The sequence below is a fragment of the Pleurodeles waltl genome, chromosome 1_2, assembly GCF_031143425.1.
Source record: "Pleurodeles waltl isolate 20211129_DDA chromosome 1_2, aPleWal1.hap1.20221129, whole genome shotgun sequence".
NCBI classification, from domain to species: Eukaryota; Metazoa; Chordata; class Amphibia; order Caudata; family Salamandridae; genus Pleurodeles; species Pleurodeles waltl.
In genome coordinates this window covers 356,130,840-356,148,573 of record NC_090437.1, presented here as the reverse complement: position 1 = coordinate 356,148,573, position 17,734 = coordinate 356,130,840, and the positions used below count along the sequence as shown (strand labels likewise).

General features: G+C 44.6%; 1 protein-coding gene across 2 annotated transcripts in view; it reads left to right on the top strand.

The window, feature by feature from the left end:
* RIGI (RNA sensor RIG-I) overlaps nucleotides 1–17,734 on the top strand; it is a 484,815-nt gene that overhangs the window by 356,142 nt on the left and 110,939 nt on the right. For both annotated transcript variants that reach the window (XM_069239695.1, XM_069239686.1), the window contains exons 10-11: nucleotides 2,612–2,774; nucleotides 11,428–11,532. In XM_069239695.1, the coding sequence (XP_069095796.1) occupies nucleotides 2,612–2,774; nucleotides 11,428–11,532 (268 nt within the window). The remainder of the gene's footprint in view (nucleotides 1–2,611; nucleotides 2,775–11,427; nucleotides 11,533–17,734) is intronic.

Genomic DNA, 17,734 nt, shown 5'->3' with positions numbered 1-17,734 from the left:
CCCTGGGACCACCACCTCACTGGGGCTTCAATAAAATGTAATGGTCGGGGGCCATGCAGCCCCTGCAGCGCCAGGAACCACCACCTCCCCAGGGCTGAACTAAAATAATGAAGGGTTCCATTGCAAACCCCCAGCCCCGGGGACCACCACCTCCCTGTGACTAATGTACATTGGGAGGGGCACATGGCCCCCCCTTGAGAACCCGTAGATGGCCCTGGGGACCACCACCCCCCAAGGGCCAGTTCCTGCTATGTCTCGGGGTGCCCACCCCAGGACATAGATGTTTGCTCTGAATTGGCAGGAGCTTTGACAGCTCCCACCAAGTCATAGCAAACACTTCACTTTCTGCAAGCGAGAGCTGTCAAACAGGTCTCACTTGCAGAAAGTGAAGTTTTCGTCTGTTTCCCTGCATGCAAATATGCATGGAGGGAATCAAATGGAAACATTGCTCCCACAAGCAGAGAGTTGCTATATAAAAGCAGCTCCATGCTTGTGGGAGCAATGTTCGCTCCCACAAGATGTGGGGAGCTAGCGAGGACCGCAGGGGCCTTAAGGCTACCCCGTGGTCCTGTCACTCTCTCTCTCTTTCATCCCATAAACGGATGGAAGAGAGGGAGAGAGATCGGCATTGCAATGGTCTCTCCATACAAGGATTTCAAAGCATCAGACTAGCAAGATGTTTTGTACAAATGTTATAATTATGTTTCGCTGCAGAGCAGAACAGATTCACTTCTGGCCTAGTGGTCAGGGTCTTGTGCTGTCATCAATTGGCTAAAAGTTCAAATCCTATTATCTCCGTGTGTTTGTTTATTCACTAGTGTTCTGGCTGTTAAACCTTCCTGGTGATGGAACATTGTTGTTTCTTTTCTATCACATCCATGGGTTGAATGACATAGATATGTCTAAAAACAGCAGGGTAAGGAGTCACCATTGGTGTAATGTTTAAGGTCACAGACCCTCATATTGAACGTTAAGTGATCTACTCCAGGTGTGTCTGTGGTCTTTTCACTTCTTTAATTTATTTTAAACTTAAAAAGTTAAAGGTTTATACTGAAATGTGATCTCACTTGATTTAAATGTCAAATACACTTTTCTTTTTAATTTGTCCTACACTATTTCATTCTATGTATATCATTCAACAAAGCCCAAATCGCTCTCTCTGTCTCAATCTCTCACTCTCTCACTCTCTCTCTCTCTTTCTCTCTCTCTCTCTCTCTCAGAGTTGGGTTGTTAGAAGTGATGGCCGCAGGGACTGGCCGCAGGTCGTGCGTGGTGCGAAGATGGGTGATTATAGGGGCTTGTGGTGTTTGGATTAATGTATAGTAATGAAAATTACATTACTTTGAAAAAAGACATAGCAATTCACTGAAAAAACAGGGATGTTATAGTTAGGAAATAGAATTTTTAAATAACATAGACATTCACTTAAAAAAACAGATGTCCCAGGGACGTTATAGTTAGGCTCTCATTTTAAGCATGCAAAACCATAGAAATTCACCTGTTACAGAGTTATTTCATGTAACTATAACTCGTGACCTAAGGTAACTATGGCTCGCATCCTAGCCATGCACTGCTAATTACCCCACAGATTGAGGCACTAATGACATCTTTGATAATATCAATGCCAATATCAGTGTAATATTTGCAGTACAATTTTTGCTGAAAAAACTGTGCATGGCGGGGCACGAGTTATAGTTACCTTAGGGCATGAGTTATAAATACTTGCGATTACTCTAACAGGTGAATTTCTATGGTTTTGTATGTTTAAAATGTGAGCCTAACTATAATGTATCTGTAACCTTTGTTTTTTTAAGCCAGCAGATGTTCTATGAGTTTTAAAGTAAATTGAACAGATTTAAAGTACAGTCTAGTAAAATAGACAGACCAAAAAATGCAGAATGTATTGACTGTATGCGCGCCTCTTTCTGCCCCCAGTGCAGACTCCAACCATGATGTGGTAAGTGCATTTGATATATGATTGAACACTACCTGTGTGTATGTTAATAGGAGCTTGCTAACACTCTTGGATATGTATGTACTGAGGAGCAATACGGGACTGTGTAAATTGGCGTTTCACCGAGTGGACCCCAACAATTACTACCCACCGTAATTATGTTAGTATGCACAAATGGCAGTATTCTTCAGCATCAGGTAACTAGAAAATAAAGCCAGGAAAAAAGTAATTCACTTAGCTGGCTATATACCACACTCTACCCTTTGTTATCAAAAACAACGAACCCTGATGCAGCAGACGGCTTATCACAGGCTGGTGTGCCGCATACAGGGATATAATATTTTTCAATGAACGTGTACACCTGCTGTGCCATGGCTATCAAGAGATTCAGAAAAGATGTAGCACTCATGCAGGGAGTCATACTTCGGTCAGGGCACTCTTGAAGTGCCCTTCTGGCTTTCCATGAGACCACATTGTGTAAACGTACAGATAAGCAAAGGGTTTTTCGACTTGTTCACTGGTGGAGAATATACAAAGAGGCAGCAATTTGGTACCAGCCTAAGTGCAAGTAACACAGTACAAATTAGGTATAGTTTAACCTGTAAAGTTATTTTTTATGTCTTTCATACATTGACTTCTCATTTTTTCATCTTTCAGATCGTCGGACTTACTGCATCAGTAGGGGTTGGTAAATCCAAGACCATCAAGGAAACAAAAGATTACATCTGTAAGCTGTGCGCCCTCTTAGATGCACATGTCATATCTACAGTCAAAGAAAACCAAGAGGAATTGCAGAGAATTGTATTTAAACCAGAAAAAAGTAAGTGTAATAGACTTTTGTAGGTTTCTGAACATTGTGGCGCCCAAATTGTGATCCTCTAATACATCGTATTTTGGGACGTATGCGGCAAACTAGTGCATGGAGTGGACAAATAGATAAATAAAGTCAAATTGATCTGTTTTGTTTTCGTTTTAAGGAGGGGATGGTTTTCCTGGACCCTATCTGTCTTAAAATAAATTACGAACAAATGTGGAGCAAATTTCCTTCAGTCATACAAAATTAGGTCCTTAAAATAACTGCATATTTTGTGTGCCTGTTGTCATTATGTTCCCCTTGCAGACAGAAATACAAAATGGAAAGTCTTACGTGTTAGCAAACTAGTAGCTATAGACACTGTTCCCCCTACCTTTTGTCTGACATAGAGGGACCAGTGTAGTAGAAGACGAGTGTATCAGAGTTTATGAATAAAGAAATATAGTGCAGTATCTCGTAGGATGTGAGACAGCGCCCACATGACACTATCCACTTTTCTGCCCAGTATAAAATATCAGCCCCATTCAAACTCAAATCTCACTCTCCATCCGTTCCCTGGACCCCTTTACTCTCACATCCGATCCTCATTGTCATTGCTTCTAAAACCGAAAGAAAACTCGGGTTGTCATTTTTTCCACAACTTTAATTAAACAAATGGGTCTGTAAGAATCCAGACCTTTCAGACGTGTGAACTTTGGCCCATATTTATCAATATTCCACACAACGCAGCAAGCAACTTTGCTGTGCTGCGCTGCGCTGCTCTGTGTGAAAATGAGAGGGCAGGAATCCCCTGTATTTAACATTATACAGCGCATTCCTGCTCTCTGCATGCGCTAGTGCACAAACTGCTACCTAGCACCAACACAAGCACCCTTGCACCACTGTGCAAGTATGCCTGTGCTGTAGACAGGATTGTTTTTGTGCATGAAGGGTCACTTTCCTGCACAAAGACAATCCTCGAATGCATTTTCCTCTTTCCATGTATGCTGCAGAATGCAACACACTTAAAAAGAGGAAAAAATGAGAAGAAATAAAGATATTCTTCCTGTAGCACCTCTGGTGGGGGGGGGGCATGCAATTCTGACACATTCCCAGATCTACCATTGTTGGTAAATCTGGGAATGTTGTCAAAATGCATGGGTGGATGCATGGGAACACCCATGCTCCACCCATGGAACGTCTCCCTGCTCCAGAGTAACAAAAAGAAGCAATTTGCACTCAATCAATCACGAACTTGTATAGCACACTACTCACCCATAGAGTCGCAAGGCGCGAGGGGTGACCACAGAGACCAGTCGAAGAGCCATGTCTTGAGGTCCTTTCTGTAATGAGGCAGTGATGGCGACTGTCAGAGGTGCTGTGGCAAGGTGTTCTAGCCTTTTGCTGCCAGGTATGAAAAAGATCTTCCTCCAGCTGAGGATGTCTTTATTTGGGGTATGCTGGTGAGTGACTTTTGGGACGAGCGGAGGGGTTTGGGAGTACCAGTTGATGCGGTTTTTGAGGTAGTTGGGTCCGTCGTCATGGAGTGCTCTGTAGCTGTGTATGAGGAGTTTGAAGTTGATACTCTTCTTGACAGTGAGGCAGTGGAGGTTCTTCAGGTGTTCTGTGATGTATTCTCGGCGGGGGATGAGTCAGGCAGTTGCGTTCTGCATCTGTTGCAGCTTGTTCAGGTTCTTCTTAAGGTTCCAGCATATAGGGCATTGCCGCCGTCAAGTCTGCTTGTGATAAGGGTGTCTGTCATGGTTTTCCTGCAGTCGGTTGGTATCCATCTGATCATCTTTCATAGGAGGCAGAGGGTGTGGAAGCAGGTGGAGGCGATGGAGCTGACCTGCCTGGTCATGGTGAGCATTGAGACGAGGATGACACCGAGGTTGCATGCGTGGTCTGTAGGGCTGGGGAGTTTGCCGAGTGTTGAGGGCCACCAGGAGTCATCCCAGTCCGACAGTGAGGGTCACAGGACGAGGATCTTAGTTTTGTCCGAGTTCAATTTGAGGCAGCTTTCCCTCATCCAGATGGCGACTGCTTCCATTCCGTCTCTGAAATTCTTCCTGGCTGTTGGTGGGTTCTCGGTCAGGGAGAGGATCAGTTGGGTGTCATCAGCGTAGCAGACAATATTCATCTCGTAGTTCCTGATGACTGTGGAGAGTGAGATCCTGTAGATGTTGAATAGCATAGGGCTCAGCGATGATCCTTGGAGTACTCCGTAGCTGATGTCGGTGGGTTCTGACCGGTGGGATGGGAGCCTGACCGATTGTGTTTGCCTGTCAGGAAGGAACTAATCCATTCAAGGGCCTTGCCTCGTATGCCTACTGCATGGAGTCTGGCGCATACTCTATGGTGAGATACTGTATCAAAGGTGGCTGAGAGATTGAGTAGGATGAGGGCTGCTGTCTTTCCTTGGTCGATGAGGTAGAGAATGTCATCTGTGGCTGAGAGCAGGGTAGTTTTGGTACTGTGGTTGGTTCTGAATCATGATTGGGAGACGTCCAGGATGTTGTTGTCCTCGATGTGTTGGCGTAGCTGAGTATTGCTTGCTTTCTCTGCAACTTTAGCTGGAAGGGTAGCAGTGAGATGGGGTGGTAGTTCTTGAGGCCGGTCCACTCAGATGTGTGTTTCTTTGGAAGAGGGCAAAACTCGGTGTGCTTCAAGTCTTAGGGGTAGGTTGCTGCTTCTAGGGAGCAGTTGATGGTCTTGCAGAGATCTGGTGCGATCGCAGCACTGGCCTTGTTGAAAATGTAGTGTGGTGTGGGGTCGGTCAGGGCTCCAGAGTGGATGTTGCTCATGGTGGAGAGGGTGTCCTCCGTCGTGAGGTGGGGTCCAGGTGTGCAGGAGTCGAGGGAGTTTGGCTGATCCTAGCAGGGGTGTTGTTGATGGGTTCAAAGAGTCATGGGGTACGAAACTGTCATAAATGTCCTTGATCTTCCTATGGAAGAAGGTGGTCAGTCAGTTGCACTGCCTTACATTACTCTAGATTTATCAAGCTACTCAAGGTGGCCTTGCATGGGTTGATCAATCTAATTCAGGCCTTACATCGCCCTTGCATGCCACAAGGGCGATGCAAAACCTCAACAAATATGTGCCCCATTGTGCTTTTTTCCTGTTTCTCCACATTCCCTATAAACCTCTCATTGAAGAGTTGTAACCCATCTCTTCTTGCACCTAAATGCAGTTTAGTTTCCACTATTTTGCAACGTATAATTTTCTTACATTTACGGAGTGCTTTGCTTTGCTCAGTTGACTGATTCCATACATCACAGAAGAGACACATTCTTGTTTGGAATGTAGATTCAAGATTGCTGCTCCAGCCCAGCCCCTTTGGAAATCTAGATATTTCATCATTTGTGTACGGCAGGAGAAGTAGCCTTGCCCCCTGTCTGTCATGCCACTGAGTGATTCAGCTGAAGCACTGTCTTTCTTCGGTACACTTTTTCAGGATTACATTTTTTAAACTTGTGGTACTCTTATGTTTTTTTGTGGAAAGGTTCATTGCATCACGTAGTTCCTGACGGAATCTATTTTAGGTGTATCATGACGGGTGTTATGTTCTCCACCCTTTGTGCATTTGTGCCCTTTCACTTTTTACTGAAATGCTTGTTTATGCAATGGAAGCCAGAGTCACAGTGTAATCCTGTCCTGACACCTTCTTAAAGATTCCCTATCCTCTCACAGTTGTGTCATGATTCGTTTGGTGCTGGTAACAAACCAAATGACTCGCTTTTGGGATGTTACTCTAACTTGTATCCTGGAAATGTACTCCAAGCCCCAACAGTGGTAGCCATCCTTGCCTAAAAAGCATCTTTAAGACATCATGAAGTTGGGGAATTGTGAGATCGTTTTTGTGAAAGTCAGAACTTTAGATCAATGAAAATTCTCATCTTTTCAGGCTTCCTCACACCTAGTGTTACTAGGAGGTGTTATTAAGTGTAGCATCTGCCACTGCCTCGGCCTCTTGGCACTAGTCATCACGTTATTTAACAATTGGCTCCATCACAGGTGAAATATCTCCATCAGTATGGTGTGTGTCTTAGGGCCAGATGTACGAAGCCGTTTGCATGGTGCAAACTGCGACAATCGCAGTTTGCGCCATGCAAACGGCCTAACGCGATGCACATTCACAAATTGCGAGTCGGTACCGACTCGCAATTTGTGAATGCGACTCGCAAATAGGAAGGGGTGTTCCCTTCCTATTTGTGACTCGCATCGCAATTCAGAATTGCTTTGTGACCGCGAATGCGGTCGCAAAGCAACTCGCAGTTACCATCAGTGTCACACTGGTGGTAACTCATTCGCAAAAGGGAAGGGGTCCCCATGGGACCCCTTCCCCTTTGTGAAGGTTGCCCAGAATGTTTTTTCAGAGCAGGCAGTGGTCCAATTGACCACTGCCTACACTGAAAAAACGAAACCAAATGATTTCGGTATTTTTTTCATTTTGCAACTCGTTTTCCTTTAAGGAAAACGGGCTGCAAAATGAAAAAAAAAAGGCTTTATTTAAAAAGCAGTCACAGACATGGAGGTCTGCTGACTTCAGCAGGCCACCATCCCTGTGAGTGCAGGGACTCGCTATGGGGTCGCAAAATGCGACCCACCTCATTAATATTGATGAGGTGGGTCTTTGCGACCCCATAGCTAGTCTCAGATGGTGTCTGAGACACAGTTCTGCATCCGAGATTGCGACTCGGAAATTGCGAGTCGGACAGACTCGCAATTTCCGAGTCGCAATCTCGGAGTTTGCTACATGTGGCCCTTAGTTCTGACGGGATATTGTCTATATGCTTTAAAAGGAATCAAGTCCAAATAATAGTCGGCTGCAGCATAGCTCACTGGTTTCCTAAACATGACACATATGCATAGATCGGGTTCTGCTCTGTCAGTATCTCGGTCAGCTGATGTCTTATAATGCACACCAGAAACATCGAGCTGCACCAGTTTTAAGTACTCGCAAGTTGAACCAAGCAACAGTGCTTTCTCTGCGGTTTCAAAGTCAGTAGTGTGGGAAAAGGATGCTGGGGACACATGTGGTGCCAGATGGTGCATTTCCAAACACATCAGAGCAGTAACATTGGTCATAACTTTGTAGGATTTATACATCATAGTATTTATTGATTGTAGGCACAAAAGTGCACAATACATCCACTCCCCAAAATTATTTAGGTCTTTCAGTTCGTTTGCCAGACTCTCTTCACAGACAGTGTATTCCACAGTGTTCTTCACTGCCGCCCAACGCCCTTGGTGTGATTTAAACACTGGTTTACAACGGGGTTAAGGTTTTCCCCATGGAGCGTTTGGAAGGTGTAGTAGTAATTGAGCATTTGAAGGCACACTACGTCTGAAACATCATTCAAAACATGACAGCATTTTAAGACTACTCTATGGGCCGTTTTGGGGCTTTCACCAGGGGTTTATCCCACAACACTTGTGAAACGTTAGAAGTAAATTGTGTCTCTCTAAAAGGCTAGTGTTATTTAAAGATCGATTTACAAAAGGGGGTTAGGAACCGCGTAATGAATATTTAGATACTGTACTTCAAAAGGAGTCATTGATGTAAATCATCCTGGTTTTCTTGAAGAAAACAATTGTCTCTCAGACGGCTCCAATCAAACACCTTCCGTATCCATGTATTTCCAGAAACTTGTTCAAATGTTGTTTCCAAAAAAAAACAGAATAACCCATTCCTGGCATTTAGGCCTGCACTGTAGAAACTAGCCCTTTTGAAAATTGTTAGCGCGTCAGACCTTATTAAGTAAGCTTACAAGGAAGACGCGTATAGGCCGATGGACCTTTTGACTGCGCTCTGAGTTGTTGCCACCATGTAACCCTGTACCGATACAAATCAATAGCAAATAACAATCAATAATCAATAGGAGTCAGTCATTTCCACGCACGATAACCTTGCAGTCATGAATAACCACAACTTTACATAAAAATGTGAATATTTATTTCACTATATTAACAATGCTAATGTCATGTAACTTTGTCTCAAAATCAAATGATAAACATACAAAAATAACAATGGCTTACAAAAGCGGCAAAAGAATTGCAATCTAATCAAAGCTTGAGCCACTACACACTCTAAAGTTACAGTACAAATCAAAAGCTAGAATAACTGCGCAAACAAAATAACATACATTTAGATTCAGCAAAGAAAAGACATCAACGGTTATTACATGTAGCGAACTTCATCACTGAGGACCCTAACTAACACCAAATTAGAACAGCATGTTTGGACTTCATGCAAAACAATTTAGTCACACAAATTTGGAAAAACATCTAACTATGGCTCTGTCAAAATAGCGGTTGGTACCTAGAAACAAAAGCAAATAGACATAACAATCAATAACATCGTTCATACCTGTCCTCTATATGGTTCAACAAGCTGTGACAGTCTTCGTCAACAGGACATCAGCTCGGTCAGCAAGCCGTCAGGATTCAGCATCAAAGTTCAGAAAAAGCAAAAGTCTCTTTATGCAGTTCGAAAAGAATAACTAAACTCTCAGGAAGAATGGGGAGAATGGCCTCCTTGGAGAGTTCAAAAGAATAGAACACATAACATGTCTTTTCTCTATGCAGTCTGGCTAAGGTAGATTTCTTAAAACTATTTCCCACGTCCTTATTGGTCAAAGAATCGCATGTTTGCATCTACTCCAATGAAAATAAAACCTCAAATCTACTAATTCTCTAGTTCATGGTTCACATGTCGATGATTGGCTCCTCTTCTCCTGTTCCCATCGTTCAGCTTGTCAGGTATCAATATGGTTGCAACTTGTACTCCAGTCAGTGCTTCGATTGCCTTTTCCTGTGAAGGTCAGTCTTACACATACTACAATATACAATGTTTCCCTAGCTAGTACAGCATCTTCTAGCAAGCAGTTTCTCATGAGAACAAACTTCAGTTACGAGCACATGGTCAGTACAGTGGAGAATCACAGTTTAATTCTCTAAGCAGCCATTTTATAAAACGCCACAAAATGCAGCTTAACATGAGGCCATGCAACTAGGCCCAAGTCATTGCTAAGGTAAGGCCTACAAATTAATAAAGCTAATCGATAATGCATGACCCTTAATATGACATAGTACTACATTAATCAAACATAAGCTCAACATTTCATATTAATAAGCCATTAATAAGTACACTTCATGAACGCTGGGGCAACATCAAATGTGTGCATTATTTTTCCCTAAGTTAATACATTTTCTATGCAAATTCAACACTCAGAATACATGAATATTCATTAATAAACTCAACGTTAACAAAATAAAAAAAATTGTTTTCATAATTAAACCTAAATATTTCCCATTTAGCAGGCTTAATTATATCGTGATGATATTGGCAATAGGAGTAGAAACAGAACATTTTTTCCTGTTCAGAGAACAAAGAATCTGATTTCCATGCCGATTTATTCCATGCAGATTTTCTTTCCATGCAGATTATTTCCCATGCAGATTTTCTTTTCTATGCAAAAAAAATTCCCATGCAGATTTTTTCCCATGTAGATTGTCCTTTCCCAAAATACAATAATAGTCCTATATCCTACCGGATCTGCAGTACAAGCACCAGTGGCGGCCGGCAGCTTTGGGAGGGAGGGGGGCGGGCGGGGCACACACACACACACACACACACACAAACACAGACACACACAGACTCATTCTTTCACACACAGACACACACGCTCATCCATTAACAACACTCATTCCATTCAAACATGCACACACGCACCAAACATTCATTTTACAAGATCACACACATTCATTCTTTCACACACGCATGCACGCACATCCATTAACAACACTCATTCCATTCAAACATGCACGCATGCACCAAACATTCATTTTACAAGATCACACACATTCATTCTTTCACACACACACGCACGCACCCACATCCATTAACAACACTCATAACACTCAAACATGCACGCGCGCACCAAACATTCAATGTAAAACATAACACACATACATACACACACACACACACACACTTACCTTTAGCCTCCAGGTCCCAGGAGGGTGGGACTACTGCCTTCCCTCATTGGTGAGGGAAGGCAGCAGTCCCAGCCTCGTCACAGAGTGGGATGGGGTCAGTGAGACTGCTGACCCCACACCACTCTGTGACGAAGTGTCACTGATTGACACTCGCCCTGGGCGCTTCAGGGCTTAAACTGAAGCACCCAGGGAGAGTGTCAATTGGTGACGCTTTCCTCGTCACCCAGGGGAGGGCTTCGAGGCACCTTTGCTGGGCCGAGGAGGTCACGCCCATAGGATCTGTGATCTCCTCAGCCCAGCAAAGTTCAGCTCAGGCAGCCAGGAGTCTGAGCAAATCGCACATGTCTGCTCCTGGCTGCCTGACCTGAGCATGAAGAGTGTCTGTCAGGCTGACCTTTGTTCAGCCTGACAGACACTCTTCATGGGGTGGGGGGGCGTGGCCTCTCTGCCCTAAAGGACGGGCCGCCACTGACAAGCACACATGTAAGCATACTATGCCACACAGACCAGCATATGGGCTTCTCAGTGGAACAGACTGTTCTCCATAGTAGAGACCTGAAGCTAAGATTTCACCATAGTCAAACCCTACATTTATATTCTGTCTCCTTTAGTTATGACTGGGATTAGAAGTAATGTAAACAAATTAAAGTTTTCATGTTTCTTTTTTTCTGGTTTCTAGTCATTCGAGAAGTTGGAAAACGTCAGGAGGACCTCTTTTCTGAAATAATCTGCTCAATGATGGCTAAAACTGAAGAAATGGCAAAGGACGTTTTCCCCCCTCTCAGTAGGCTATTGTGTTTTTTTTTTATTTGATTAACACGAAGTTCTATAGAGTTGAATAGAGTGTGTCTGTTCTACTAATGTACACTTAATGACATGAAAGCACTGATCAGAAATAAGAAGCCCATGTTCTGTATTCTGCGTTTGTTTAGAGTTATATTATCCGTAATAGTGAGCTGTTCAGTTTTATTAAAAAGGCCAAATCATAGCCAATGAGAACTAGGAGGTAATCCTGTGGCCTGGGCTCAACTTTCAAAAGCCATTAAACCCACATAGTTTAGTCTAATTGATCCAGATGATGGCATCATAACTACAGCTACCAGAATACATTAGGTTGTTATATAAAAGCAAATGGGTTGAGCTTTGTGTCCTTGCTGTCAGTGAGTCATCCGGTAGCCCTATGTATATTAAAAACATCACTGTGGTAAGACAAAACAACCAAACGACATCAGGACTGAATGAATCCAAAAGAATACTTTCTTCCTCTCGTGTTGAATGCTACCCTTAGCCCACTTCCCTGATTGGCCAGGGACATGGATTTTGAGCACGGCGCAGCCTTTAAATGGGTCATGCTTCTCACCAGTGCCACATGTGGAACCGCCTTCCTCTAAACTTTTTTATCAACGGTGAAGCGACAAGAATTAGGATTTTGGAAGTTGGTGTTCTCTTCCCATAAGAGGGACCATGGCTAGGCTGCTGAAGAAGCTTTGCTTCTATGACCTGTTGGGAAGATTGGTGCATTATTGCCCAGGAGATCAATGGAGCTGGCTGTACCTTAATGAGAAGGTCAAGTTCCAGCTGTGCAGGGCGATTTAAGGAACTGGCTTTGCCACAAAGCCATGAGAGTCTGCAACTCACCCAGCATTACTTGAGATGGGAAATCAGCTCCACCAAAGGACCATTGAAGAACTGTCACTTGTGGTGAGCTTGCAGTGTCCCTTGACACCCTTAAAAACTTGTGAAAGGCCAGATCCCAATTGGCAGCCTGAGAATGGGACGTGGTTTTATGTTTCACTCGAGGTACTTGGCATGTGTTGAGTTGTCTGAGACTGGTCGTCTGTGCCCGTGGCAGTTAAAACCATCCAGCTTTAGCTTGAGTTATATCTTGATTTTAAGGGGCATCCTTAAAATAGGGATCCTAAATTGCAGTGTCCCCAGTTGCCAATTTAAACAGGTGGGTCTAGTGAATGACCCGGATCCCCTAGAGGCCAAACCCACGCACAGCCACTCACCAGTGAGGTCTCTAGTGTTCAGTAATCTGGGTGGACTCATCTTTGATGCCTCATCTCCCAGCAACTAGTAGTTCCTCCTAATCGCTATTAACATTAGAACCAGTTATGGACATAACTGGTCCCTCTTGAACCATGTCCAGCACTTTCTTCACTGATTGTAAAATTATCAGGATCCCCATTAATAGGTTACTGCAATTTTTATTTTGAGCAAATGTATTTTCAAAACCAGAAATCTCCTATTTTGTGGGCTGGAATCCCAATTCATGTTGGGTGATGGGTTTTTGAGATGTTTAAAAATATTTTAACAGATTCAGGGAAGTATAGGCTTTGCCAACATTTAAATAGCTATCCTTTTCAAAATACACAGCTTTGACTTGCCCTTGAGTGAAATGTCAATGAGTCTGGACATTGAGGCATACTATGGGCTTGATTATAACCTTGGCGGAGGGGATTACTCCATCACAAACATGACAGAGAATCCGCCCGCCATTATATCCTATGGAACTTGTAATACGGTGGACGGGATAGCAGTCACCGTTGTGTTGTAGTAATCGCCTCCGCCAAAGTCATCATCAGGCCATATATTTGAGTTCCAAACCCAGTGGCATCTCTTCAGTAGAGCCTTGATTGCTTGGGGATTCAGGAGTATATAGGGAATACCTTGGTTATCCAGTTCGGGGACATTAGCACCTGACTCACTGGGACCCTGTGATAAAGGACATAAACCACACATAAGATATTGAACTAGGCCCATGCCATCAGGGTTTGACCAGCATGGAGGATAGGGCAATAGTGTTTTGCAAAAGGTGTTCAAGGGGATAAAATCTGGCATTCATAATTAGAGTAGGTACTGCACAACCACAATACAGAGGGGTGTAATACTTGCTGTTACCTCATTCCTAATAGTTTAAGTATCCACCCTGACTGTCAAAAACAAGCACTGGCAAGCCAAAATGTGTGACTTGCAATTCGAGTCCTGACAAGGGGCCTCTTTATGAGTGTGTCGTTCCAAGAACAGCCACACTCGCTGTGATGGTCAGACCACAGCACTGTTGGTGGTCCAACTGCTGCATTAGAACCCTAGTGGGCAGACCCGCCAGGGGACCGCCGTCACCACCAGTAACATTGTTCCCGACATGCTGTCTGCGGTCTGAGTTGCCCTCAGCTACTGCCCCACTGAACTCAGCGCTGCCGTGCTGATTACAACTCAGCTTTCCACCAGCCTTTTCATGGTGGTCACCCCACTGTGGAAAGGCTGGCAGAAAGCCTGTTCTGGGGGCCACAAGGGGCCCCTGCTCTGCCCATGGCATGGGCAGGTCAAGGGACCCCCTTTCCAGCACCATTGGAATACACACTGTCTGCTTTGCTATTATTATTGTTTTAACCCCCCGGGGAAAGGGGGTTAAAACAAAAACATTATAATAATAAAAAATAAAAAATACTTACTCTCAAGGGGAGACATGTTTGTCTCCCCTCCGTCCTCATCCTCTTCCTGTTCCCAGGTGCACAAAGGCTCCCAGCCAATTATGACGCTGCTGTTACCAGCATAACAGCAGCGTCATGATTGGTCTGAGCGGCCTACTTTGCCACTCAGACTCGGATTGGGAGCCTGTGCATGTTCTCCACTCTGCTGTGTAATGCAGCCTGTAGAGAACATGCAAATTGCACGTCTGTTTGGCCAGCCCCACATGACTGGCCAAACAGCCATGCGCACATTGTGGTGCATAACCCTCCTCTGGCCCCATCCATCAATCCCAGCCCCGTCCCTTACTCCGAGGAAAAGTAAAATGATAATAGCGTAGCATATGTTATTATCATTTTATTTCTCCTTTTTCAAAAACCGGTGGGGCGCAAGTCGCCCCTGGCTACGGTATTCCCATAGGCCCCCTTAAGGGAGACGGAGCCAATACTGTAGCACTGTTCTTGCAAGTCAGCCCAGCAGAGACATAGTAATACATTTGGGAGGGCGTTCTTCCCACGGGTTTGGCAGTCAGCTTGTAATACTGCCAAACTCCTAAACAGACCTTTTAAAATATTAAAGGAAAGCCATAGTGAAAGATAAACAGAAGTCATTGCTTTCTGTATACAGTGCATCACTCATATAACGAATTTAACGTGTAATGATTCAATGTTCTTTTGAGACAGACAAGTTTCTTGTGCATTAAAATGCAAGATTTCCATAGTAGTTGGGATAAAACGCCGAAAACTATGAGTAGCATGTGGTGAGAGAGGAATAATCCTTTGGATGGACTCAAACCCACCTCTCCTTATAAAAAATGGTACGTCCAGTAGCCAGGTGCACTGTCAAGCCAGACCTAAATCACGGGACAATAATTTGGTTGCTTGATTTTAAAAGAAGTAGATTGTGAGCCCCAATATATATATTTTTTTTTTATTTTATTTTTTTAATTGATTTTATCATATCAAATATATAAAAGTAGAACAACAGTCCCTGCAGAGCAGCATATCTAAAGAGCAATAGCCGCCCACTGCAATATTAACATACATTCCGTACAGGAGAAATCAGACAGGTACACATTGATCATTACAATCCAGTTTGTTCTTCTAAATTTCCCATCCATTAATTGGGGACAAGATCTGTACGGAATTACCACAGGGCAATTTCTGCCAGAGATGCAGTAGTGATAACATACAGTTGGATAAGGGATATCAACAGATATAAACAAAAGGGGTAGGTGGGGAATACAACCAGACAACAACAGCCATTCACCTTCCTGACATAGATGCCAGCGTACAGAGGGGTCAGTAATTCGTCCGGGCTTCTTTGGTTATATCACTCGCTCGTCTTGGGCCGCTAAGAAATTATTCAGTGGGGTCCAAATATCTTTGGGTCTAGACCCTTCAGGCATCAGGCTCCAGAAGACTATAAGCTGATCATGACAAAAAGCAGCATCTCTTAGCCATTCAGAGCGGTGCGGCGCTCTCGTCCCACCCCAGCACATGGCCACTCTACGCTTGGCTAACAGCAATAGTAGGCCCACTAAGCGTCTGTGTGTTGCCCTGATGTCCTCCACGCACCCAAGCAGCGCGATTCTAGGAGTGGCAGGAATTTCTAGTTCGACCATTTCAGAGATTGCATTGAAAACTGCCACCCAGAAGGCGTAAACATCCGCACATTCCCATGCCAAATGTAAAAAACTAGCCTCCGGCGCCCGGCAGCGCGCACAGCGCGCATCTTTGCGCAACCCCAAGGAGTGCATCCGCACTGGGGTATAGTATAGTATAGTCTGTGCAAAAATTTAAAATGCAGCAATCTAAACCTGTAATTTGGCGTCAACGCTCTCATATGCGCACAGCAGGTACGCCACAGAGCCTCCGAGATGGGTTCTCCCAGATCCGCCTCCCACGCTAGTCTAGACGGCTCCCGGAGATTATTCCTCTGTTCCTGCATACAGTTATATAATTTGGTGACCAGCCTATTAGGCGACCGCGTGCAGCAGAGAGACTCCAGAGCGCCGAACTCCACCGGGGCCTCATCCGAACTCCACAAGTGGTTCCGCAAAAAGGAACGAATTTGGATCACATACATACGCTGAAGCGCCGTGCACTCGCGACCAGCCAGTATCTCAGATACATCAAGCAAGCGATCATCCATCATCCAATCTCTCAACTCAGTTAGGCCAGCATCTCGGAGAAACCCACGTACTCCACCGCCACGATACAACTGCTCGTCAGCTATCGCCATTACCGGTAAGGAAGGAGCGAACGGGACCGAAACCCCGGACCGCCGCATCAACATACCCCACGCCCGCATCGTACATGCCACCGTGTCAATCCCCCGCACCCGGGACGGTACACGTCCTCCGAATGCTCTCGCCAGGTCGTCCGGCCACACAGAGTCGCTCTCAGGCGCCAGGTGCGGCAGATAACGAATAGGATTCAGCCAGTAATACGCATAGTGCGCCTGAGCACATAGATAATACAGCTCCATATCCGACGCAGCGAGCCCACCTAGTTCGAATGGCAACGTCAGCCTCTCCCATGAAATACGCGTGCGTCGGCCCGCCCATACCAGGCAGATCAGTGTTGAGCGCAGACGCCTCAGGTAACTTCTCGGAAGCGGGAGAGGGAGATTCACAAATAGGTACAAAAATTTCGGTAGAACTACCATCTTTGCAATAGCAATACGTCCTATCAATGACAGCGGGAGGGTTCGCCAGGACTCTACCTTCCCCTCCAGCCACGTCAGAGCAGTGCCATAGTTAGCCAGCCACAGCTCCTCCACATCACAACTCAGCTGTATACCCAAATACCGCACCAGTCCATCCGCCCACACCAGGGGGTATCAAGAGTCATACCGCTGCACCCTGGAGGTCAAAGGCAGCACCACTGATTTAGACCAATTAATATTAATACCTGAAAAGGTACCAAAACGCACGATCTCATCAAGTGGTGCATCCAGATTCTGGGCGCCCCAATATTTTGCAGCACTGCGCACATAATAATTTTGCATGCAGTGCTTATTCCACCATCTAGTGGCTCTAGAGGGAAGTAAAACTATTTTTTCTTTTCTAGCTAAATGTTGTCTTCTTGAACTCAGAGCAAACTCTCATGAAGACGTCATAAAAGCTTTGTTGTCTGCGCAAGCACTGCCATGCCACCCTTTCTGAAATCAAGATGCTTTTCACGTCTCATGTAAGGAGTTCTTCACTCTTGAATACCCTAATTTCGACAAACGAGTGAAAGTCATTTGCTCTAGTGACTAGTTGAACCCTCAATGTAGGCCACAGTAAACAATCGGTGCTACTAGTGCCTACGGTGTGGTAATCGCCAGTACATGCTCTGACGCTGGTAGATTTGAAGAAATGTAATAACCAATGCTAGGAGACATCCTGGAATCAGAAAGAATTATGTTTGCGGAGAAGATAGTAACCACATTATATCCCATACGTGTAACTTTCGAACGGCACTTACCTTTTTAAAGAGGTTTCAATTTTTTTTTAAAGTGCACTG